The sequence below is a fragment of the Lepisosteus oculatus genome, chromosome 7 (assembly GCF_040954835.1).
Source record: "Lepisosteus oculatus isolate fLepOcu1 chromosome 7, fLepOcu1.hap2, whole genome shotgun sequence".
NCBI lineage: Eukaryota > Metazoa > Chordata > Actinopteri > Semionotiformes > Lepisosteidae > Lepisosteus > Lepisosteus oculatus.
In genome coordinates this window covers 32,519,225-32,545,253 of record NC_090702.1, presented here as the reverse complement: position 1 = coordinate 32,545,253, position 26,029 = coordinate 32,519,225, and the positions used below count along the sequence as shown (strand labels likewise).

General features: G+C 37.0%; 1 protein-coding gene across 2 annotated transcripts in view; it reads left to right on the top strand.

The window, feature by feature from the left end:
• samtor (S-adenosylmethionine sensor upstream of mTORC1) overlaps positions 1–26,029 on the top strand; it is a 68,808-nt gene that overhangs the window by 17,340 nt on the left and 25,439 nt on the right. Inside the window, exons 2-4 of one of the 2 annotated variants that reach the window (XM_015352659.2) lie at positions 925–1,066; positions 9,545–9,673; positions 16,709–16,792. In XM_015352659.2, coding sequence (XP_015208145.1) covers positions 925–1,066; positions 9,545–9,673; positions 16,709–16,792 — 355 coding nt within the window. The remainder of the gene's footprint in view (positions 1–924; positions 1,067–9,544; positions 9,674–16,708; positions 16,793–26,029) is intronic. The other variant, XM_015352660.2, reaches the window with a different exon arrangement.

Here is a 26,029-nt window from a genome sequence, read left to right as displayed (position 1 = left end):
GTGGGTCTTCCGTGGTCACCCATTACTTGATGAAGTTGTTTTTTAGCACTTTTATGCTTGGCTTGGAAGTTAATTTGGCTTTTTCAGTTTTGATTAGTATTTAAGTGAGAGGCAAGGAAAAGGTTTATTAAATGACCCTTTACACAGTCTGATATCTTAAGAGGTATTGAAGAGAGAAAAAGCTTGAACTTTCTAAACTTATTGATTTAGATATTCTAAGGACAACAGTCCTTTTAAAAAGCATTTTTAAACTCCAGTAATAGAGCTTTTCTGAAGCTGTAGTGGGAAAACAGCTGCCAAGGACACTCTCGGTTCAGAGTGAGTTCCAAGTTAATGGCATTTATATGAATATTACATTGACTGTTAGAACATCTTTTGTGCTTTATTGCTTGCCACAGAAAGTTTATATATTTGTTGAGATGTTGTCTAATGTTGAGATGTGGCCTGTTTCATTAGGAATTAGGCTAGGAAACAATGATTCCAGTTATGCACTGTTCATTTTTTTAAAGGAGAAATGGTTTTTGATACTGTGTACTATTGACTTCACTTTGCACAGGTTTCATTTACAAGAATCTCAGTCCACCGTCCATGCTTTCTGTTGAGAGCAGCAAATAATTTCGGACGAACAATTTTAAGTTGTCACTTTTATTTATTTTACTGTAACGGTTTTGCTGCTACATTGCATATTTTAATGTGATGTAAGTGCTCAAGTTTGTAAATGTGGAAGATGAATAAATTTAGAAAGGGTTTTATATGTTTGCAATACCTGTTTCTGGACATTGTGTGTAGACGGCGAATGTGACCCTGTGACACTTCCTGTCCGCTCCGGTCATTCTGGACTATCGAGCTCTCTGGTTCTCCAGATCTGACTGCTTCTTTGCCTTGCTCATGTCTCCCTTTTTTGGGTTTCCTGTGTCTCTCCAGTGGGGGACTTCGATAAGATCTGGCGGGAGCATTGTGAGGATGAGGAGACGCTCTGTGAGTACGCGGTGGCCATGAAGAACCTCGCCGACAACCACTGGGCCAAGAGCAGTGAGGGCGAGGGACGCATCGAGTGGTGCCGGAGGTACGACATTTCTGCGAAATACTGTCCCGACCGCGAGGCAGATTCTGTTTTTCAGACTAAGAAGTGCAGTCTTTTAGTACAGAAAATATTTAGTAGTTTTAGAGCTTTTTAGGGAAATCGGATTGACCCCCACTTTAATTTCCATCTGTACTAAAGCCTTAGTTGGAAGTTGCCGGTGTTAGCAGTAAATAACTTTGATATCCAAAATGGCATTTTACTTCTTCACTAAGGAAGATTCAGGAATTGCATTAAACATTCTAGACCCTAGCTGAAGATTGCAGGTTAGAGAGGCCAGAGTTGTGGATTTTTCACTAGTGTGTACAATAGTGGATTTTAAATGAAACTGGAGGTTTTTTTTTCTTTTTTGGCTTTGGAGAATAGCCATGAATATTTTCTTTCTTATTCTTAAATCCCTTGTATCTTGCAGATCCTACTGAAAGGATTTGGCACGCTGAGAACCTTTTAAGTGTATGAGTAGGAGAAAGATTTAGCAAGGCTACTGAGAAGACTGCAGTAAATAAATAAGAACATTCATTCCTTAAACAGATTTTTTTCCCTGCTCCTATAAAGAAAAGGCTTAAAAACAGATCAACATTTCATAGATTTCATTAGCTTGCTAGGTCATTTCTCTTCATAAATGAAGCAGTTAAACATTTTCCTAAAATTAAGTTATTTCTTATGTTTTAGGTGAAGTATTAACTGTAGTTTATTTTGTACTTTTTCCCTTTTCCTTACATTTTTTACCATAAAATTATACTGATCCTAACAGGACACTTATCGCTCTGTTTATGCATGCATGATATTAAACATTAAAGTGTATGAATTCTGGATATTGATTAAATGTTCTTTGTTGTCATTTTGAATAATTGATCGTTAATGACTGCAATATACTCAAATGACTCTCACTGTTGGTTAAGTATTGAATCTTTTCATTAAGTGCAAGAGCCTGGGGTGCTCTTGTGATGAGGCAGTTTCACCTGTTGAACAGTACTTGATGAAAATTAAGGAGATACAGAAAGGAACTAATAAGCTCCACTTATCAAGAAAGCTTTGCCTTCATGCTGATGTTGGGCACCAGACTAATTCAGGGCACTGTCAATCACCGTCTGGTTGTTCACAGCAAGCAGTTTCTGACTTGGCAAGACACTGCGGTACAACAGTCCATCAATGACATGTCACGATCTGGCATGGTGTGATGGGCTGGGCAGGACTGTCTAGTCAGTACTGAACTCTACTTGTAGTGATTGATGGCAACCTGAGTACACAGTGCTTCATTGATCAAGTCCTGGACCCTTACTTGCTGCTTTGCCCACGGGCTCATCCTGATGTGACAGCATTCCGGCAGGACACTGCGAGATCTCATGCTGCTTGTTCAACTACTTTTCTGAGATATGAAAATATGATGGTATTGCTGTGACTAACCAGACCTGAGCCTCGTTGAACATTGATGACCTAAGATGACATGTGGTGTAGGGCTCAGAGACAAGTGAGCAGGGATGTGGTTGTCCAGGCTATACGAGAGGAATGGGACAGAATCGCACATGACCACGTCTGCAATCTGGCGCATTGCATGCATCGCGGATGTACGGTTTGTCTTGCTTTTAGTGGTGGCCACACACCTGCAAAGTGTATAGTAGGTTTCTATTGAGTAATCAACACTGTTGATGACAGATGTTAATCGGCATAATGAATGAATTTACCTGTGTTTTTCAATATAATGTTATAGAATACAGCATGCTATGAAAAATAGTCCTTTTTTGTATACTGTAAATGCAACAAATTCATGGTTATTAAAAAAAACAGTTTCTGTTAATGCTCAGTATGATTTTACCTCTTATATAACATTGTGGGACTCTTCATCTGCTTTGTGGGATATAAGCAAATCATAACCTGTTTCCAGTGATTTTATATATATAAATATACAATATTAATATATACTGTACAATGTATTACCTTTGTAAGAAAACACAAGGATGATTTTTTTGTCTTTCTTTCTCGTCTGATGTACTTTTTCATGTTGCATAACACAAACTACATACAACCAGAGACGGTTTCATCAGTAGATTTGATCTGGGTCACAGTGGCCCTTTTGTTATTAATGGAATTTTTGGCCCAGTATCACTAGTGACATTGAGGCAACATGTGGTTATAGTTAAGCAATAGATAAAACCAGTCAGGAGCTCTGCAGAAGACTGAGATTTCTCTCTTGCATTTTGTTTTTACAGTAAATGTTTATTTCTTCACTAAGTGCAAACTCAGAGTTGGTCAAAACATAGCCTTAATACAGGAAATAGATTTTTCATAGTCACATGTAACTTATCTGCCCTTGAAGTTAAAATGTATCCTTCAGTTAATCTTAGGATAGAATTTACATAATGTGATGTATTACTGTCATACTATGTTAGATCCCCGGTTTTTCATGTCAGAAGTTCAGTAAACTAAAATATCACCACCTCTCCAAACAAACATTTTGAGTATGGGTGAATACCAAACATTTAAACAAAATTGAGTAATTTGCTTTTAACATGGTGGAGATGTTACTAGCACTTTCTACAGTGAGACAATCAGTCTTGATACACTCATTACAGTTTTGTACCAATTAAAAAATAATGAGAAAGTGCTTCTCATGTGATCACTAATTTGCATAATTCAGATGTTTATACAGTATGTTAGTTATTTCACAATCAGTCTTGAAAGGGCAAAGAGTAAAGAGCATGAAGGAGGCTCACACAACATTTTGAAATGTTGAATAAACTTTTTTATACAGTGGTTGAAGCCTCTTGATCACCACACAAACCTATGTAGACATGCTGTCGTAAAGCCTCTTTTTGAACGTGTTCTCTAGAATAAATATCCAATTACTAAAGTGAATGTTTTCTAATATTTTCTATGCTTTCCTTACCATCTCTTTCTGAAGAGCAATAGCAAATTATGGTTTACCAGGATAAAGTAAATAGTATTTAATTTGTAATTAAATGTAGTGTAACATGTCATATTAATAACAACTCACTTTTCCCTACTTATTTGTATTTTTTACCATTGCATAAATATGGACCATAATAAGTGCATCGTTTTTTTAAGCTTATAGTAAGCTCCTGAGTTGTTATTTTTACTTTCAGGAAATATACAAGGAATATTGAAGCCAAACAGCATAGAAACTCTAGATAGCCTTTATATCAATAGCATATATCAATAGCATTTTAATCTTGAGAAGCCTATTTTGAAAATACTAGTAAGTGGCAGTTTGACTTATGTGGTGCCTCTGATCCAGTATATACAGCTCCTAGTGCAGTTGTATTTTTTTCAATTTACCTAGATTGTTTCATTGTAGGCTGGGATAAAAACCCCACACTATCACAGGCAAACTCATTCAGACAACAGCAAATATAATATTGTGAGTCCCCTTTGTATTACAACTGTTTTATATAACTTGAAGGATCATGCCTTTTAGATCCGTAGAGTGAGAGAAAGAAAGATACTATGTAGATCTTCATCCTTGTTGTGCTATAATATGACTGAGTTACTTTTGACACCTAAGATGTAAGTCATGGTTTCTTTCTCACTTCACTTTAGACATCCATCATAATCTTGATTATTGAAAGAAAGAAGACCCATGGTACCATGAACAGTGATCTACAAAAGGATTTGATAGTTTATGGTTAATCTGTAGTAGTGTAATTAACACAATGATAGATCTTTAATCATTAAAGACTTTTAATCACTTTCTCCAAATTATGTAGTGTGTGTAAACCGCCTATATTTTAGTTTTTTTTAATTATTTAAAATGCTAAACTGCATGTTTTTTAGGCAAAATATGTAATTGTTTATGCTGAAATAAGTATTCATCAGTCATCAGATCTCTTGTGCAAGACATGGAAAATTAACCATAAGTCACATGCGAGTGTAAAGTAGGTTACTGGAACAATGACTTATGAGACATGAAATAGGTCCAGGAATGAGTGATCAGAGTCATCTGTGCTCCAATTACAAGTAAAAACTATACAATTCACAGTACAATCAAGAGATGTACCTGCCTTGTTTCTCTGTTATCCATTTTTGAGTTTTAATAAGTAAACCACAGTGTCGAAGAACATCACATGATTTTAAAGCCCTAAATGTTAAACTTAAAATGTTTTGCTTATGTTTTGCTACAATATGTTCATAAAGTTATCAGGAAAATGTTTTTGTAGCCAGCGCTTTAGTTTTTATTGAAAAATCATTACACATATAAATGTATTATGCTGATTAACATTTGTCATCAGCAAATAGGTCTACTGTGAAAGTCACAAGCTAATAGCATAGGTGATCACAAGCATCACAAGAAAATAAAGGCTGCAAATGAGAGAGTAAATGAGTATCTTTTTTGTTTTATAGATTAGTATCTAAGCAAGTAAACCATTTTGTCCAGCTATTTCTGAACCGTCATGCTGGGATATCTGTTACAGATATCCACAGTTTTTGTGTAAAAAACATAATCTTCAGCTGAAACAAATAACATTTTCGTGTCCAGTTGTGACCATGTTTTCTTTGCTTCTCTTCCGAGTGTGAAATAGTACCCTTGATTGACCCATCTACATTGTCGTTTAGAACAAATCTCCTCTTGGCCTCGTTTGTTCTAGGATTAAAAGATTTTTCTCTCTTAACCTGTTTTTATGATAATCCTCTGAGATTAGGAATCATTCTTGTTGCTCTTGTTGCATTCTCGTTTGAACTTTCTATTTTATAAAATCTTTTTTGCTGCGCACTTATCAGAACTGAACATAATACTGCAGCACAGCACCTCCTGGAACCTCACTTTGTTGCCCATCTTGCCAGAGTTCATCCTGTCATGGTGACTTTCTTGCAGAGTGACCCGGGTCATTGTGCTGCTCATGATGACTGCTCAAGCATCCATGACACCAGCCTTCTTGGCCTGTTTGCTAGACTTGAGCTCCATTGATCATTAGCAGGATGAACTGGGATGGAAAGTGGCGTCTAGGGCTCATAGACCAGTTAGCAGGCCCACGTTTGTAGTTTTGTAAGAGGAATGAGGCAGAATCCCACAAGATCACATCCGCAACCTGCTGCAAAGCATAAATTGACCATTAACATCTTGTAATGCCGCAAGCTTGTGACCTTCACACTAAAAGTCCTGTTGATGACAATTGTTAATCAGCATAATAAATTTGCCAGTGTTGTATCTGCTAGAAAATGCAAAAATCAGTGTACCTGCTACAAAAAGTTTGTAACTTTTCCTGATGATTGTTGGGTAGTTTTATTTGTACAGAAAATTGACTTTTTATCATGTCATTTGCCAAACCGCTTTATACCATATAGTGTCATGGGAAGCTGGAGCCTACCCGGCAAGGAACAAGCGCAAGGCAGGGTACAGCCAGTCCATCGCAGGGCAAGTGCAAGCCAGTCATACATGGGGACAGTTTGGACTTCTCTTATACTCTTATCGAGACCTGCCCAGGGATCTTTAATGACCACTCACGAGTCAGGACCTCAGTTTAAGATCTCATCTGAAAGACGGTGCCCACTACAGTTTAGTGTCCCCGCCACTATACTGGAGCATTAGGACCCACACAGACCGCAGGGTGGATGCCCCCCGCTGGTCCCACTAACACCACTTCCAGCAGCAACCAGTTTCCCAGGAGGTCTCACATCCAGGTACTGACCAGGCTCAACCCTGCTTAGCTTCAGTGGGCAGCCAGCAGGGTGATATGGATGCTGACTTTGACTGTTTGTATGTTTAGCCTATATTCAAAGATTAAAATGGATGTATTGGGCCAAAAACTTTTTTTTGCCCATGTCTGATAATGATCATAAACAATCAAACTGCTCTAGTTAGAGAACACATAGAGACATTTGTTTTTGTTAAATTTTACATTGTTAAAAAGCGTGTTGTATGTGCTACAGATACGTTCTAAAGTTCTGTGTATGAAATCTGTGATGTCACACATTTAACTCAAGCTTTCCTTTTTGAATAAAAGCAATGAATGAACACTTCTGGGTTTATAATGCTTATATTTCTTTGCAGCTTTTGTTATGTTTCTGGAGACTCATATGCTGCGTTTCTCCTGACTGGCAAGATGAATCTCAAAATAGAAGTTGTCCCTTCTGGGCAAATCACCTAGATTAATCAAAAACGAACTTATCAAGCAGTGTTGCCAAGTATGTGCTGGCTATTGTAACCGCTAGAAATGTCTGACAAGTTTTCTTAAAGAATAGGGGTGTGCATATTAGAAAACTGGCTGCTGCTGCTCTAGGTACTTCTAAATTTTCAAGGCAATTAAATTAGTGACGAAGTTTATTAGAAATAAGAGTACTGCAGCTGCAGTTAAAATGTTTTTATTTTTCCTTTCAAGATTGGTCATAATTTACTACAAAAGGAGCATAACCAACTGTAATGGAAATTGTGGAAAACATGGACTGAGCGGAAGTGTTTGTGCTGTTTATTTTGTATTCAGACATTTATTTATATCCTAGCAATTTTAAACTTGATGAGATGAGTCATAATTAGTGTGGGGACAAAAATTGTATTTTTACATTTCAATATTTGTCCTAGAGTAAGCCATTCATTTGGATATTAGTTTATAAAAGTGACTGAAAAACATTAGATAATCTGTTACATATGTCACATATGTCATTTTGTGTGGACAGCAACATTTTGTTTCGGATTTAGATTACTTAGACGACACAATTAAAGCTTTGCAAGTGCAGTGCTACAGTACTTATCTGAAAGTGGTGGAGAATTTCAGTCTGAACCTCAGTAAGACAAGCATATCTTTTGTTTATCTAGCATGAATATTTTGTGTCAGATATACTGTAGGTTAAAGTTCTTTTGGTTATTGGTATATGTTTCTCAGTACTGCTTAAGTACTGCTTAATATCCCATGACATTTTACATTAAAGGCTGAAATAATGTAGAGACAAAGGTAGTTTCCATTTTTGTGCAGGGTTACCCATTGCAGTTTTGTCTGCCTCTGCCTAAAGTATTTTACCAATTAAATTATGTTCATCTTTTTACCTAGAGTTCTAATACTTAGCCTACATTTTCACAACAGCAGCTGCTATTGTGTATGTTTTTAACATGGATTCAGTACCTCAGCCAAGGGATGAACTGGAGTCATTGCAGCCATTTGAGAATGCTGTATTTGTGTCGGTGCAGTTATATAAAATTTCCCCTTACTAGCAATCACACATTGCAAGGATCGTTTGCTGAACTTTTAATTTCCTGTCTTGACTTTTATTGAGTCCTGTGGTTTCCAAACCTTCCACTAAAGGAAAGTGGCCTTGAATATATCTGCTGATCACTGTTCATTATAAACTCCTGCTGTTCTGCTTTTCAGTAGGGTATACTAATACTTAGAGGGGAGAAGAACCAAACCCGGTGAAGTCCATTTTCTGCTTGGTTAAGAATTTGATAGTTTATTTGTTTACATTTAAACAAAAGTAAAATATCATTCGTTTGATGGTCCTTTGACTGGTTTGCAAATGAGTGCTGTGGGAGTGCCTGAAGAACTGTAATTCTAGGCAGGAAGGCTGAATGCATTGCATCCTTTGTGGGGAAACAGCACACCTGTTTCTCATATCCAAAACTGTTATCTGCCTCAAGCATACTACACATTTAATACTTTAAAATATTGTTTAAACCAGTAATCTGTGGTGTACAGCACACTGGAACAACCCCTACAGCCCAGCTTTGTGAGAAAATCCACAAAATCCAGATCCTGAAAGAAAAGGTTCACCTTCTGGACACTGTAGAATGAATTGTTACTGTATAGTGTGCTTTGAAAAATATTTTTCAAAACTAAAGTTCACCATTTATGGAAATGGTGAAGGAATGAGATGCAAGTTAAGAAAACCAAAATGGGATGTGATATGAAACCAATGGATGGCAACAGTTTAAACAGATTCTACTTGAAGCACACAAATACTTTATCCCAGAAGTAAACAAATCAAAAGCGGAATTCAAAATGGGGACTAAACTACTGATTTATACTGTGCTGTAAATTATCTGGATTATAATCTAAAGGATTATACTGTACTCTTTATATAATTCAACAGCCTAACATGGTAAAGTGTTCTTTTTTTCTAAAGGATAAGGTAAGTGTGTTTGATTTGTATGGCTAATACTCTAATATCATCAGACTGAATCGGTTCATAACGATACATGGTTTTATCTGAAAGCTAAGACCAAAACTTGGGGTAGAGAGTAATCAGGTGCAAATGGAGGACACCATTAAAAAAACTGACAAGGACTTTCTGCATCTCTGACAGTAGTCCTGGTATGCTGATGTGAATTTTTATTTTGATACTGTATGTTGTTTTTATGCCTGTGATTTTATTGTGTGGTGTAGTATCTATGAAGGAGTAATGACCATGTTTTTAGTCTAATTTAGGTAAAGCTTAAATGTTTAATATTGTAATGCTAATAAAGGCTATTGGTCTGTTATCCATATCTGTAACGTATGTGCTTCTTTGTTCTTGTAGTGTTTGCCAGGAGTACTTTCTAGACGGTGGAATGAAGAAAATGTTGGAAAAGGATGAGAAAAGAGCTCGTCTTGCAATTGCTATGAGTGCTACACCTCTTAATGCACACTGGAACAGTGCACCGCAGAAGTAAGTGCTCTTCACATGATTCCCCGCCTTTCACAATTAAAAGAGCTTTTGTTTCTTATGCAGTTTATCATTGCGTAATTCAACCCATATATATTCATAGGCAGTAATAAAAGCCAGTATTAGCTCTTTAAAGTGTGGTCTAAATTAAGGGTCTTCAACCCTGGTTTTGGAGGGTCCAATCCCGCAGGTTTTGTAGGTCTCCATTAAATCATCCAGTTATACAGATCTGGGACACTTTCATTGTAAATAAGCAGGTAATTTGTTAAAAATATGTAATTTATGAACCGTTTGGGCCTGAGGTCTTAAGTACTGTTCAGCCTTCTAGTTCTCAAGGATCTTTTTTTCATTTTTAATTGAACAGATTACTTGATTCAATCAAAGAGGACTTGCGGGTGTTCAGGTGTAAATACAAGATTAACCAGATTGTAGTTCCAGGACCAGGGCTGGAGATTTTATTGAAATTGAAAATTGAAATTCAATTGCTGAAAGAATTAATTTACATTTTTTTTATTCAAATAAAAAAACACAAATGTATTGTTTACCTGAACAACCTGTGAACTTTAAACATATGTAATGTTTCTTATTTCATGTAGTAGCTTATTTCTTTACTTTTGGATACCTAAAGTCAAAATTAATAAGGTTACTTTTAATGGACAGACTGGTTGTCTGCATTAGACTTAAATATTTAGAAATTCAACATCAACAAACAAAACCAGTTGAGCTGAGTCTTAGCAAGTACAGTTTGTCATAGAATGCAGACCTTGAGTAGGAAATACAGAAACATCAGTATTGAAATTAAGAAACATAGTGTGTATGCATGCCAGTAATGCTTTTGAGTTGTTTTTGCATATTTGTCTTCATCATTACATGATGCCACTCAGACGCTTTTGAGTTACAGTTTAATAATTACTTTCAGCATGCATTGGAACATTTCCTTTGAGTTACTCTTCTCGTCTTTGAAATATGATGACAAGATGTCATTTTTTTCAGATGGATTTATTCTGAGCCTCACTTATGATCTTCATGCACAAAGAAATCAAACAATTAAAGCATCACTGTATACAGAAGCTGTTTGATTATACTAATCATGGACTATAATTAGCCTCTGTGGCAGTGGACTGTGTTGATGCCTTTATGTATCAACTCTTTCAAACCAGCCTTAGTCGTATGTAAAGTGGTGGAAATCCAAAAGCATGATTTACTTGTCTGCATCACGCATACCAATAGCTAACACGTTTTAGAAACTCCTCTATAAATAGCATTGTTGAATTGAAAGTAACTGTCAGGTTTCTCGCATTTGGTTTAGGACAAAATGACTTATTTCATAGAAATATTTTGATCTTGGGTAACTTTTAAAGATTAAATTGGTTTTAAGCCAGAAACCTGTTCATTCAAAATGTTTTCTGAAATGAAACTGAGGGACCTTTCCAGGTGCCGAGTATACAAGCACAAGTACACATCTGTACTGTACATCAAGATGGACAGTTGTTCCTACCGTGCAGGCCCTTCCCCCAAGGCTAGTACAATACTGATTCCATTCCATATGTCTCTTCATTTGTGGTTTACTTTTTAACTTTTTCCTCTGCTTTTGCAAGAAGACAATGTGTTAATCTTGGCTCATAATTAAAATCTTTCAGCTGCCTGTATTTGCAATTTTTATTGGTCCATCAACTGTTATTCACTCAAGCAACCTGAATTGATTACCCTCATTTTTTGTAAATTTGCTCTGTATATTGTTAAATAACCAGTAGTTCTCCTTTGTTCAATTTGGAGGGGTTTTGAACTGGAATGAAGTCCACTGTGTAGAAATGGCTGGATCTGTAAATACATGGACAGATACACTCAGTTGTGTGAAGTGCAAAAGAGGATTTCTGTTCAAAGCCTTGAAGAAGTTTCACATAGACTGAAGTCTTTGAGGGCTGGTGATGCACAATCACCTCAAAAGCCAAAAAATAAAAAGTCCTTTTTAACTGCTTCCGGGTGTTTAATTTGGCAGTAGGTTCAGACAGGATGGCAATTATTGTCTGAACTACATTCCCCAGAAAGCTGTGGGAATGACCAGTTGAAGGAAGACAATTGGTCATGTGCCATTTTAAAATGGGTAACAGGCTTCCTGCATTTGAATGGGATGTCTGGGAAAGAGGTCTGTTATGAGATGCATCAGAGGGAGAGAGAGAAGGAAGTGTCCATCCTACAGGCCGTTTGTGGAACTGTGATTTTGTGAAAGTTGTGTTTTGGGATTTTTGTTTAGGTATACACTTTGCTACCTGGCTATTTATAGAGAGGGACAAACACATGTAGTATTGTAGGTGGAGCTCAAAGATGATCTTGGGATTTTGATTTGTGTCTCGGAGTATAATAAACATGTGTTGTACTGAATGACTAAAACGCACAATTTTTTACCTTACGTCTTTGTATGGGTGTCCTGGGATGTTGGTTTCTCTTCAGATGATACTTTTTGCCTGTTGAAATATCACTACTACATCACCCCATCCCCTGGCATGCTACAGACATCAGTGTTCTCATCTTTGAGATGAAGTGTTCTCATCTTTCCTGAAGTCCTCCTAGTGAGCACCAGTTCTGATGTCCACCCACTCTTGGGTTTGAGCTCAAGCCCGGGTTGCTTGATATCTCCCAGAGGTAAGGTTAAGACCTCCAGAGTGATGTGTCTAACAGTCAGAACAGGATGAGTCTAGCAGAAATGCAGAGTCGGTGATTTCCCCCATAACACTGTTTTATCCTCATTGGTTGTATTGTCTTAATGCAAAATACGGTATATATGCCATAATTCCCTTTGCCATTTTAATTCCTATATTAAATTCTGTGGTTGATTTTTTAAATGGAATCTGTGCTTCCCTTTATAATGTAGTGATGTAGCGTAGAAATAAATGAAAGGGATTTATTTTAATAACCACACAATAGTTTCAGTGCTTAAACATTTATTCCAGTATTCCAAATGATTGTTTTCTGATTTCTGTTTATGACAGATGTTACATTTTGTCACTATTGAGTGTATAGCTGTTATTGCAAATTTTTTCGTATCACTTCACTATTGATTTCAGTACCTGAGGGTCTTGTATCTCATAATTGCTCCTCTTGTGGACCACTACAGTTCAATTTCATGGCCTGCTGTTATACTTGAGGAAAAAGCAGACTAATATGCACCAATGATAGGTCATTGATATTGCACATCATACACTCTGATACAAAGGGACATCAAAATACAGTAAATGCTGCTATTATGAGAGAATGTGAAGTCCAGCCCTGATACAGTATTTGCAATTTTTGCTGTGGCAAATTAAAAGGCTGAATTTTCTTATAATGTCCTGCCATATTCAGTAGGTATAGCATATTTTCTTTAGTGCTTAAAAAAGAGATGTTATATTTAGCTGCCCAGTAGTTATTAGCTGGAAGTAACGGGTACTTGGAATTGTGCCAGGTTTCTGTAGCGCACTCTATCCAGCATCGCATGAACAAACTGAGCTACATAGTGCATCAAGCTGGACGACTGCTTGAATCTCCTCATGCAGAATTCAAGGGAGAGATTCAAAATGACACTGCCAGAATATAAAGAAAAGCATTTAAGGTGGAACTGGGGCAGCTCAGTGTTTGGTTAACAACATTTTAAAACCTGTAATGGTGAAGGGCCTTTAATTTGCAAAAGCCCTCAAGAAACTCAGAAAACAGTACAGAAGAGTCCCTGATGTAGGCCTGCAGTGCAGACTAATGTCAGCTCGTACAGTACCTCCCTGTCAGTCACCCCCTGTCTGCCCCTGAGCTCGTGTAGTAACCTTAGAGTAACCAGTGCTTGTATTGAGGGGAAACGGCTTTCCTTTTGTTGTAAGAAGCAAACTCTATTGTAAAATGAAGCATTTTCTTCTTGAAAGAAATACAAATAAATTGATCCCCTCATAAAAACACATTAAAGTAGGAAAAACATCTCATCCCTGCCCACTCTTCTCCAGAAGCATGAATCTTTCAAAGGGGCTCCCTGGGGCTTCTTATACTTTCCCAGCTAGAATGCTGGGAATACCTACAGTATAAGTACACTTCTTTCAAATTGTATGTTTCATTGTGCAGTATTTCTCAGACACGAAGGGGTTTTTAATTCATATACTTATGAGGTTAGAAATTCAAGAGTAATTCACTCTTGTGGCTGCTTGGTGACATGGTTCACTCTGCTGCCACACAGCTCTTGGGTTCTGACCCTTGTGTCAGGGTTGTAAGGTCTCCCCAGGTCTGCTACCTGACCCGAGCCCGATGGGGCGCAACAAAGTATTGGGTTTTGGGCTGGGTTCGGGTCAGTTTTTCACATACAACTTCTGCTCGGGCCAGGTTCAGGTTTGTTTTCTAATAAGTGAAACTCATTTAATAAATTACTCATTTTGTGTGCTCGCACGCTCGTTCTCTCTCATACTGTATGTGTGTAACAGAGCCTACCTAGCTAACTGTTCGCAATGGATGAAACAAAAAGACAACGCGCAAACTTTGCTTATAGCATTAGCTTTTTTAGTAGGCTTATTACGGTTCCCCACTTTCAAAAGTATTACAGATTTCGAAAATACCAGTTTTTCTCAGCGCACAGCATTTTCAATCAACTGAAGCGGATAGCAGCCGAGCAAAGCATTGTAAAACCGCGTCTGTGAGAACCTGTCTCTGTGTGTGTGCATGCATGCCTAATCGCTCTGAGAGGAAAAGAGTGACCGATTTCAGGTTCGGGTTTCAAATTTGACAGTGCTATTCGGGCTCGGTCGGGTCTCAAGGTCTCGGGTACAGGCCGGGTTCGGGCTTCAATTTCATGCCCGTGCAGATCTTTACTCCCCATGTCTGTATGGGATTTCTCTAGGACCCACGCTTTCCTTTCAGTCTAAAGACATCCTCTCCTGTATGAATGAGTCAGAGAATGCTTATGTATCTGTCCATTAATAATTGGATGTTCCCTGCCCGGACTCTCTAAGAGCAAAATATTTGATATAGGAGGGAAGGTGAATGGATTTTAATGTTGTTTAAATACTTTTTTTAAAATTGAAGTCTTCCAGCAATAGTGAAAATCCATGTTCTTGCTGCTTCTGTCTACAGTAAAATATATACCAAATCAGTATCCATGTGTCAAAGTACTATTGTACCAGCTGTTCAGTTTAACTTTTAGTTGAATTCAACTTTTATCTCAAGGTCTTTTTCATTGAAACCTTTTACCTAGCAGTGACAAATTGTCTGTCCATAGGGGTTTAAGAACTGCTGTTTAGCGATGTGAGTCCCCTTGTGAATGTTAATACTGTTGGTTTATGTATGCACTTGTGTATTCTAATGGTACTGATCCTACTCTGCGGCTTCTGTGTGTGCTGTCTCCAAGGACACCTCTGAAGCTATTATAGTTTCCTCTTAACTCTCCCTATATTTTTCTTTTAAATAACAGAAGTGTTGAAGTGCTAAATGTATGTATTTTCTAGTGGTATTGAAATTCTGAAGTAATAGTTTACATAAGTGACTAACTTATGCATAACTGCATTGGAGGTTTTCAGTCTCAAGAAGTCTGACTGTCACTCCATCATTGTACAGAAAAGCAGTCCATCAGTAAAGAATCGTAAAATTGTTTCTGCGACAATGTGTTAAACTTTTAATGAAATTTGCAGTGGGGAGTTGTTCAAGCATACATAGGCAAAATTAATATCAGATAGTTCAATTTTGGGTGGCATGGTGGTTAGTATTGGTTAGCATTATTATTATTATTATCATCATTATTATTATATTATTATTGCTGCCTCACAGCACTTGGGCCCTGGGTTTATCTCTGACCCAAGGTCTATGTGGAATTTGTAGGTTATCACTGTGTTCACGTGGGTGTCCTCCTACAGTCCAAACAAATACTGTACAGTAAGTTAATTGGCTTCTGGGAAAATTGACCCTAGGTGTGAGTGTGTGCTTGTGTGTGTGTGCTCTGTGATGGACTGGTGTCCCACCCAGGATGTACTTTGCCTTGTGCCCATTGCTTGCCAGGGGTAGCCTTCAGCTTATCCACGACCCGAAATTGGAAGAATCAATTAGAAAATTGATATTTCTGTTCTAAATTACATTCACTACAATAAGCAAAGATTGGAAATTAAAATCTATATAAGAGGGGTTTTAGGTATTTTTCTGACCTAAGTGAATATTATGGCTGTGCTACTTTCATGCATTTTTTTGTTAGCTCATTCTGTGAATTAATACATTGTGTTCTGGATTTGCTGCTTGTGTCCCCATAGACTACTTTTAACAAAACTTCTGCTAGATTCCTGATTCCTAGAGCACTAATACTGGAGATGCAGACCCAGACTTATTAAAAGGGAGTATAAATTGTACTGTGGGATAAACTGCACAGCAAGTCATAACTCAAACCTGTAATGACTCTGCTGCAACTGAAGTAGTCAGTGGAGCCCAGTTAGTACCCCTCCTAGACTTTTTGAAGTATGCTTAAAATGTACAGGTCTAATGAGATGCGTAAATATATATATATAATTTATTTAAATGTAATAGCTCACTGTAGTGATGAATGAAAACAAGGGCCATGCTTTTATGGTTAATGTCTAAGAGATGGTAAGAGTTTTCTGTGCTGAAGCTACGTATTAGTTATTTAAGTTATATACTGCATTTAAAATAAAAGTTGTGTGAATAGTGAATACAGTTACAGTAAAAAAGTTGAATGCCTCCGTGTTCTAAAATTTTAAAACTTCAGTGTTTGCTTAAAAGATTTTTTATCTCCTGTTCTTTGTCAATAGTACTGTTAATGACAGTGTTTAAGTCACATCTTGTTGCAGATTGGAGAAATGTTAGTTTCTAAACATTATATTATTTAAACATGGCAACACAAATCTCTTAAGTTTTAAAGAGGAAAGAGAGCCTCTCACGTCTGCTCTTCTGCTGACTTGCTTTGCCTATCAGTTCTGTCAAAGGTGCTGCACAATATCACAGATTCTAAAATATCTAGTGTGATAGCAACTTACTTTTCTGTGTGATTGCACTGCTTTTTGTTACACTGTTAATCTGATTTTTTTTTAGCCATTGCAAAGATGAAGACAGAAACCACTGTGGGACTATCCTTGACAAAGAAGGAATCTTGCTGGAGACATCGGAACCGTCATGGTAAAAGTCGATTTCATTTACTCCCGAACTAACATGCTTCATAGTCCCAAACACAGGCAATTCATGTCTCACTAAAGGAAAAAAGACTATTAGTGTGATAAAAATGTGTGCGGCCATATCTGTAAATTTATTATATCACTAATTACACCAGTAATTTGAGTTAGAGGTGTTTTATCAATAGACGTCTTTGGAAAATATTGGTGATCTGCTGTATGTCATCATTTGCAACACATCATGCTCATTTCGCATGAAACAGAGGCTGATGGTCATTTGAAATGCAGGACAGTTTTGTATTGTTTCAGCGGTCTTTCAGAATCCGACAGGCAATGATCTTGCATGTGTCAGGCAAAAGGTACTTAAAGACCAGATTCTAGTTAAGTATTAGAGATTGTCATTCTTGTTCTTTGGAAATCTGATTTTCTGTATAGAGATTCCCTAGGTTAAAATGATCTCCCCTGATTAGTGGGTAAAAATATTTGTTTAACCCAGTGTTAAGCCTGACTTGTTACTTTTTCACCAAAGATACCCATTCCCTCTAATCATACCAACCAGTTGGATGTATATTTGTCATAATCTTTACAATTTGGAGGTTCTGATCATTTTTCCTATTGATTATCGTTCTATTTCTGTAATTCCCTGTCTTAACCCTCTTTTTGTAGGGGGTTAAGACTTCAGAACATCACTTCTAAAATATGGCCAAAGTCTGTTCAGTATTGTAGACTTAGGTATGTTTTCATGGGAATTAAAATGAGGTATCAAGCACAGTTGTCCAGAATGATTAATGCTGTAATTTAGGGAATATTAAGATAATTGTTAGAGGTTGTTGTTGCACTGTATCCATTAAAATCGGAAAACAGAGTGGTTTGTTTTCATAGTCAGATATGACTGCTGCTGAACATGTATATAAATGATAAAAAAGTGATTGTTGAGTGTTCCACAACTGTGTGTGACTCAACATCAATTTCAAAAAGATTAACTTGATTCGAATGAACAAAAACAATTTAAATTGGTATGCATTTTTATCATCGTAATCCAGCTAAGAAATGTACATAACATTAAGCAAAGCTTTTGTATTATACAGGAGTATCTAGAAAATCACATTTGCTGTCTTTAATGAAACGCCATCAAAGATAAAAAGAAAATGGCACAGTGCTATACAGGTCAATCCAAAACTGGGTCATTGTTTAATTAATGCACAACACTTGTAGATGAAATGTTATTTTCTGTAAGTTCACATAAATAAATGTTTGAGTGGAAAAAGACTATACAGAAGGTGATCTAGGGAGGATGTATAAATGAGTATTTCTGGGAGCGCAATGGTCAAAAGTAGCAAGTAACAGGAAAGCATGTACTAGGGAAAAATATTTCACTGATAAAAATGAGGTACATAGACGGAGAAAACATTTCTTTGAAATGTATTGTAGCAGGGCACCTTTTGGATACAATAAAAATAACTGAATTGAAAAGATTGGAGAAAACAGCCCCAAGAATATAGTCAAGACACGGCTACATTGCACTGATGAACTTCCGTTAGAGTGAAACCACTCTTTAGTTCCTACATGTATTGACTACTTTTTATCTGTAACTGTGCTGGAAAAGCAATGAAGAAAATCTTTGTGTTCTGTCCTACATCTCTCACTTGTTTACCATTGCATTATTTATAACAGGGGAAAAGGCTGACATTCACTTGGCACCTGTTTTCTGTAGTGAGTTTTGAATAGGATCTTCTATGTGATTCCTCTTTTTCCTTTACAGTATCATGTCAATTACCAGTTCACAGTTATTGTTGAATGCATCTAGAGTGAAAGGGTTTCAATTCTGTGGCATTGCTTTTTTTAAAAAAACTGCTGCTGGAAAGTTATTTAAAATATGCCATTATCGTGTGTTTTTCACATGAGCATTACAATTAGCAGAACGGTTGGGCCAAAATTGTTCTTTCCTCTAGTTTTAAAAACAGAAAAGAAGAAAGCTTAGCATGTACAAAGTATGGATTGAGAATTTGGATTTTCGACCATTTTTGATAGGCTCGCAAAAACGAAAAAATTGGGTCAAATTTGTTTTTCGAGGAAACAGCAAAACAACACCTTTCCTGCTCTGCAAATACATCCTAAAGCACAGCGAACGCATTAGAAAATGTGTAGGTGTTGTTCCAACACTAACCCTAACCCTACCTCGGACACTTTTGGAATATACTTCCAAATCCCAGCTTTAAAAACTATGTTCAAAAAAGTCCACAAATGCCTCCCAATTAGTCACAATCATGTCAATTACTGTTCACAGTTATTGTTGAATGCATCTAGAGTGAAAGGGTTTCAATTCTGTGGCATTGCTTTTTTTAAAAAACTGCTACTGGAAAGTTATTTAAAATATGCCATTATCGAGTGGTTTTCACGTGAGCATTACAATTACCAGAACGGTTGGGCCAAAATTGTTCTTTCCTCTAGTTTTGTGTGCCTCACTTACAGAATACAGGAGTTTTTTTTCCATGTCTGTAGGCAGGGTACTGGAACCTACTGTTTTGTGCCAGGACCTGGTTTGATACTGTTTTGAGTGATATTTCTTTTTTATCAGTTTATTCACACTTTTATTCATAATTTTCTTAGTATATACAGAAGATGGTTTGTTTTACCTTTTGTGGGCATTGTTCTGTAATATTTTTGTGTTTTAACAGTTTTTGAAAATGCTAGTGCAATTGTTGTTAAGCTTATTTCTTCTGACTTTAAAAGTCGCATGAAGTCATGGATAGGTCATGAAGGAATTTTCACACAGCCTTGGTCCTAGTGAATATGAGATGGTTGCTATACATATGATAATCTTTAGCAAAAACTTCAGATGGCTCTTTGAGGTTTTTCCATCTTGAATGACATCTTTATAGACCATATGAAGGTGAGATTGAACAGACTTTAAGACATCTGTGTAAATACCATTAAAAAAACTACTAATAAGCTTTTGGTGTTTTTTTGTTTTGGGGGAGTTATGGTTAATTTTATTTTGTGGTAACATTAATTACAAGTTTAAATTTGATTTTTTTAATACGTCTCACCTAGTTTATATTTTACAGATCACAGCAGAACTTGGTGAACAGCTCTTTTGTGATTTGTATCACATTCACATGATAACCAAATCATGGAATCAGTCATAGATGCAGCAAATGGCCTGTTTTAATAGACTGATTAGCAAACAGTTAAAGTATGAACCAGTGTTATAATAAAATAATGAACCAAAACTGCTTATAAGGCGAAGGAAACTTATGTAGTGTTAACCAAAATAACAAAATTGACTTTGCTGTTCACGTCTTATTATAGAAGAAGTATTACAGACTAAAGATTAACTGGCTACAGACAATAATTTAATTCAGTATAAAGCAATCCAATACACATGTACTGTCATTCACACTGTTTTAAGTACTGAAATAAAATAATATTAAAATTAGGTTTAAATAAATGCATCGGTGCTTTGTGTAGGAATGATTGAAAAGACTTCTCAATCTTACGAATTATGCCTTTCATAAGATTATTGTAAGTCATTGATTGTCATCATCTCATGTACAGTTTGCTTAAAGATGGACATAAAGATATGCTTCAGACTGAAAGTTCCCTTTATTGATTACTAAATCAAAGCCTGATTCTTTTCATGTTCTGATGGGGCTTTGTGTGCTTAGGAATTACATGTGTTTACAGTATCTTCAGGCCGAATGTCTGAACATCATAAAATGTTACAAATGAGACAAGGCCAATTGACACATTAAGCTGATTTATTTGGTTGCTAGGAGTTGATTGATCTGAGGATCTCAACCAGCTGTTTCTCTAAAGATTCCAAGCTATCAGATAACTGGGCAGTTTGCACTAAAGCAGAATAGGCTACTATTCAATATTTGAAGTGTAATTACATTAAAACAGCTTTTCTTAACAACTGTCTAGTGAGATACTGTATTTTTTTACTTTTAATAATGGGCACTGGATCTACTGTCAGTTACCTGCCATAACATTAAATCCTGTGGTCATAAATTAAGTTTCATTATATTCTAAGTTTCTTCTGTTACCTCAGATTTCAGAATTCAGAGGTGGTACAACTTCATGCCTAAATAATGCCAGACCCAGTAACACATAGGAATGCTGTTAACTTCAGCAATATATTTGAGAAAGGAGTGTTTTTCTTCCAAGAGTGGATTCGGAGAGGCCTGTAAACAGCAGGGCCTGCGGTCTCTAATGCGCCACAGAATGTAATGAATGTCACTGTGGCAATTCTCAAAAGGTCACTTCTGCAGGCTCGGCTGAACATTGTGAAATTCAGTCAAATATTGCAATTAAACGTTCACGGATTCTTCCTTGTATTGTGGCAAAAAGTTTATTTTCCTTTAACGGTCAAAGAATATTTCTGAGGAAATTTCCATTTTTCTTTAAAACGCTAAACTATATAAACTATATAAGACTGTCTTACGAGCAGCTGCAGAACAAAAAATGGTTTTAGTGTTGCCGATAGCTTTATTTTTTTAAAATTGAGTCGTCATCTGGTGTTTTTTTCCCAAAAAAACGCCTCCTCCAGCAAAATCCATCCTTATCTCGCTCACCAGGCTGCGGAGACTGTGACACATGCTTTTGTTTCATCCCACGTCCGCGGCTGCTGTGCCGCCGCCCCCCTCCCTGCATTCACTTCAGCTGTCACAGAAAGAAGATGCCAGAGCAGGGGATAAATGACTCTGAGATCGCCCGTTTGTTTAGGCTATCTGCGTCTTGCTCGTGCCAGTCTTGATTAAAAGCTACATGGTGTGTAAATCTATAAAAAATGCACATTATTACAGTCATGGGTTTGTAGATATTTCATGAAGATAAAAATGATCCTTTTTGTTCAACACTGCCTCATCTTTCTTGGCGGCAAGATGCACCTCACATTATATGTAGTAATGTGCCTTGGGTTTTAAGAAACTTGGAAGCAAAAAAACCCACCAGAGGTCATTTGCTCTAGTGAGTTTGTATTAAAAAACCATTAATTGACAATGGATGTTAACTTTTTTTTTCAATTGGTATCATTTAAATCCATTCCTTTTTAATGTGATTTAAAGCTGATCTCTTTAGGGGCTTGAAAAGCCTGAAGATGGTATGTTAACACCCAACAGAGCAATGAAAAGTGAGGAAGGCAGCTAAATTGCATTTCATGATCTGGAGTCACTTAACACACCATCCACAGATAGTATATCAATCATTGCATCTAAAGGAATGCTTTTTCTGTATTTATTTCCTTTATTGTTCCAAGAAATAGGCATAGATACATGACCTCAGTGTTGTCAGTGATGCACTCTATATGAAACTGTATGGCCATTTGTTGGATTCACTTGTAGGTCTTAATATGTCATTTAATGAAGGGCAGAAACGTATTAGGTGTTTGAAAAATCAGCTAAATTTAAGATAAAGGTTTTGCATTGCTGTGTTTGTGGAGTTATTTTCTTCTTGTGAAAAGCCATGTGAAACTGTGTTTTGATGCAGTATTTGGTGGAGATTGAGATATTTCCTCCAGTTTAGCATCGGTTTAGAGACAGATGTAACATTTTTGCTCATGGCACGTTAGAAGAACACTTTACATTTCTTTTAGTTGATTTTTCTCTTGTTAAGAAGCTGTTGGGATCTGTTTGTCATTGAGGCACATGTGGCTAAGTCTTGGTTCTGATTCTGTAAAAGGCTTGACCCAGATACTTAGATTTAAAATGAATAAACCATGGCACATTGACATTCCCTGGTGACAGGGGATTTTTCAATAAATTAGATATCTTCTATTAATTTGCTTGGACTGAAGTTAGTGTCAGGGCCTGATTCAAATTTTAGAAACAAAAAAAGATCCAAGTAAGCTGAAGGGAGGCTTCACGATTAAAACCTGAAAAGTTCAAGGTTTAAGGTAGAACATCACCCATCTTCTGTGAAACATAGAAAATGGTTTCATGCTTCGAAAATGGCCTTTGTTACAGCTCTTCAATATTTTATTGATATGGTCTTGATTGGTGTTCAATGTGGTGAAAGCACATGACAATACAAGAAATCTCTCAAACCTCATGGAGTTCAAGCAGATCTGTAGGTAAGAGTGGGCCCGAATTCCTCCTGGGTTATCTGAGAGGTCACTGACTCTTATAGGAAACAAGTTATTGCTGTCAAAGGGACTGCTGCAAGTTATTGAATCTTACTTTTCACACAAAAATATTGAATGCTGGGTTATGATTTATTTTTAATAAATAATGACAAAGTATAGTTTAATTTAATTAATCTGTGTAATTTGTCAAATGAGGTTAGTTTTATCTACTAGTTGGACTTAGTGAGGACCAGGTAAAGGACAAGTATGTCTAAATATGTAAAACCATAAACTCTTGAGGGGATGTACCTACTTTGTCGCCTCACAGGCTCGTTTGATCTGCAGACCTTTGAGATTCTCCAACACCCTCGTGGCATTACGCAGGGCCGTGCCCAGTGTGGAGGCGGAGCCCTGGCAGATGGGCGACGCCTCGCCTTTGTAGTCCCAGCTGTCCCGGCTTCTAGATGTTGAGCCACAGCCACAGGTCCTATAAAAGCACACTGGACACCCCCCAACGGGACGAGCAGTGCCACCCCCGGAAGGGGGAATTTGACACCGACAGTCCTGGAGGGGATAGCACCCGCATAAGGTTTTTTTCTTTTTCTTTTTGCCTGTCCCATCATGCACTTTCACCAGGTCTTGCACACACACACTTTTTTTACGCACTAAGTTCTTGTTTTGTTTTTGCCTTACACGCCGTGCTTTACCAGACTGGGCCCCTCTAAATAGGGTAAGTACAGTCTGGTCACCGCTGTGCTAGTGGTTCTTCTTTCTCCTAGGCTGAACCCTGTTAAATAGGGTAAACCCAGCCTGGAGGTTGCGAGGCAGTGGTGCACCTTTCTTTTTGCCTTTTTGTTTATTTTTCCACTCTTTTTGTATTATTTTTGATCCCTGCTAACCCCACACCGGTGCTTCCGCCCCCTCACCTGGGGCGTTGACTTTTTACTGTTGCTCGCAGTGGTGCTTCCCCCACACACTGTAACACCCTTAAAGTAAGTCTTAAATATTCACCCTGTGATTTGCTGGACAGTAGACTTGGGAGAAGTGGATTAGTGCTTTCCTGGATGGGCATTTTTATCTCCTGTCACAGAGGCTCCTAACAGACTTGTAATCTGTAATCTGCTACCAGTCATTCTCAGCGCATCCTGTGATCACCAGCGGTACTGGTCCTGTTGATGCTGTCTGCAGTTGTCATGGTTGGGTTATCTGTCTCATGTTGCTGTGGTGTTGGCAGCTTCCCTGAATTACTGTTACATGAACCAATCTTATTAACAAGGTGCTTATGTGTTGGGATATTTTTTCCCCTGCTGCTTTTACTTTCCTAAAGATTATGAGCAAAAGTGGGTCTTAAAACCATGTGATGTTCATGATTCAGTGATCCTGCATTTTTTTTATAATGGGTAGTCTGTTTGGTTTAGAAGAATTCTTTCTCCTTTTGCAAAATATGAAAGATGTCCATAAAAATAGTTACAGATGAGTATGCAGTCTGCAAAATTGAAGTTTTAAGAAGAGATACAATGGAAAAGGTTATGGCTTTTTTCAACACTACACATTAGATACCAGAAGTTTTCCTTGGCGTTACCATCCCATCAGTTTTTGTAACTTGACGTATCTGCTGCAACTTATATCTTGTACCTTGCAACTTATATTTGTCCACTAAATACTCAACAATGCTGATTGATAATTCATTTGCAGCTAGCAATGGGGGTTCATCTGTCATCCAAAGTTAGGCTGTATAGTTTTTGTGTGCATGTCTCCGTTTTCTATGTGCATAGTTATTAGGAACATTTCTCCTCATTGCCCTGTTTGGTCAACAGAACTATTTTTCCCCAAAGAGAGGGCACTGTGTCTTCAGGATACACATTGTTTTTGTCAAACTGCATCAGGAAAAAATGCAGTTCTGGGAAAAGTCAGTCAAAACCAATACAATGTTTTATCAATGTTCCTTACACTCGACTAATTACATCTGTTCAGTATATAAAACACATTACACTTTGACTTGTCTGGTAGAACACATTTTCCTTCCTGAATGGAAAATTACCCGTGTTTTTGTATGTCCTGTTTCTTATGAATGCAGATCTTCTGATGAAAGTAAAATAAATAAAGTATCTCTTTAGATATAGATGTATAGGTGTTTAAAAACATTTTAATTAATAAAATATATTTTGTGAGATTGGAAGTGAGAGAACTGCATTTCCCATCTGGATAAGTAGATTAAAAATGGATGGATGAAATTGATATAACTAAAAGTGACAATTTATAGCGTTCATTTATCATGTTAAAATCTGAAACCATAAGTCTGTCTTTTTGAGCCATCAGCAACTTAAGAGTCTGATAAAATCATATAGTTTATCACTTTTGTTCTGAGTGTGCTTTGGTGTATATTATGTATAGCATAGGTGACATTTTTTCTCACAAGGACATAACAATAAATTGCAGCTTTTTTAAACCGGGTTAATCAATTTACAGTATGTTTGATGTCCCCTACTTTGACAATGCCAGTTTGGAAAGATGTGTTTTTGTACTTTTAATGTTTTTGTACCACTGAATTTCATGTGTGAAATGCTATTAGCAAGGAAAGCCTGTGGCAGTTTGAAGTTTCAAGGTTCTCAGAATCTCAGAATGCTCTAATTTGTCTTTCTTTTCACTTCAACTTTGACCGGTTTCTTTGCTGTCCTTTTACCCTAACATGACTCTTCAATTGCTACCACACAAGTCCCTGTTGGCAAGGAATGGCATTTTCCTCTACAAAGCATAAAGCATCTTTTAGCCAAATTGGCGTGATGAAAAAGGATTTTAATCGTTGCAAGAAGCATACATAAGTAGGTTTTAATATTGTCAGTTCACAATTTTGTGTTTCATAGTTCTAACAAATTACCATTATTCTTTTGAACTGAGGCAAGAGGTTTCTGCTTTTAAATGTTAGTGGCAGCAGATCTAAGCAGCACCAGATCTGTATATTGCAATGAGATTATGAAACGCATCAAATCCATGTCAGGATCCCAAACAAACAGTAACTTGTTTCAGCACCATTTTCTGATTTGTACTTGTGTTACATGGCAATTTTCAGGTCAGTGAAAATGGTGGCACCCATGACAATTTGCTGAAGTTGTATTTTTGTGGATTTTGTTGGTGTCTGTCAACCACAATTGTGGTAGCACAGGATATAGCTTGGCTGAT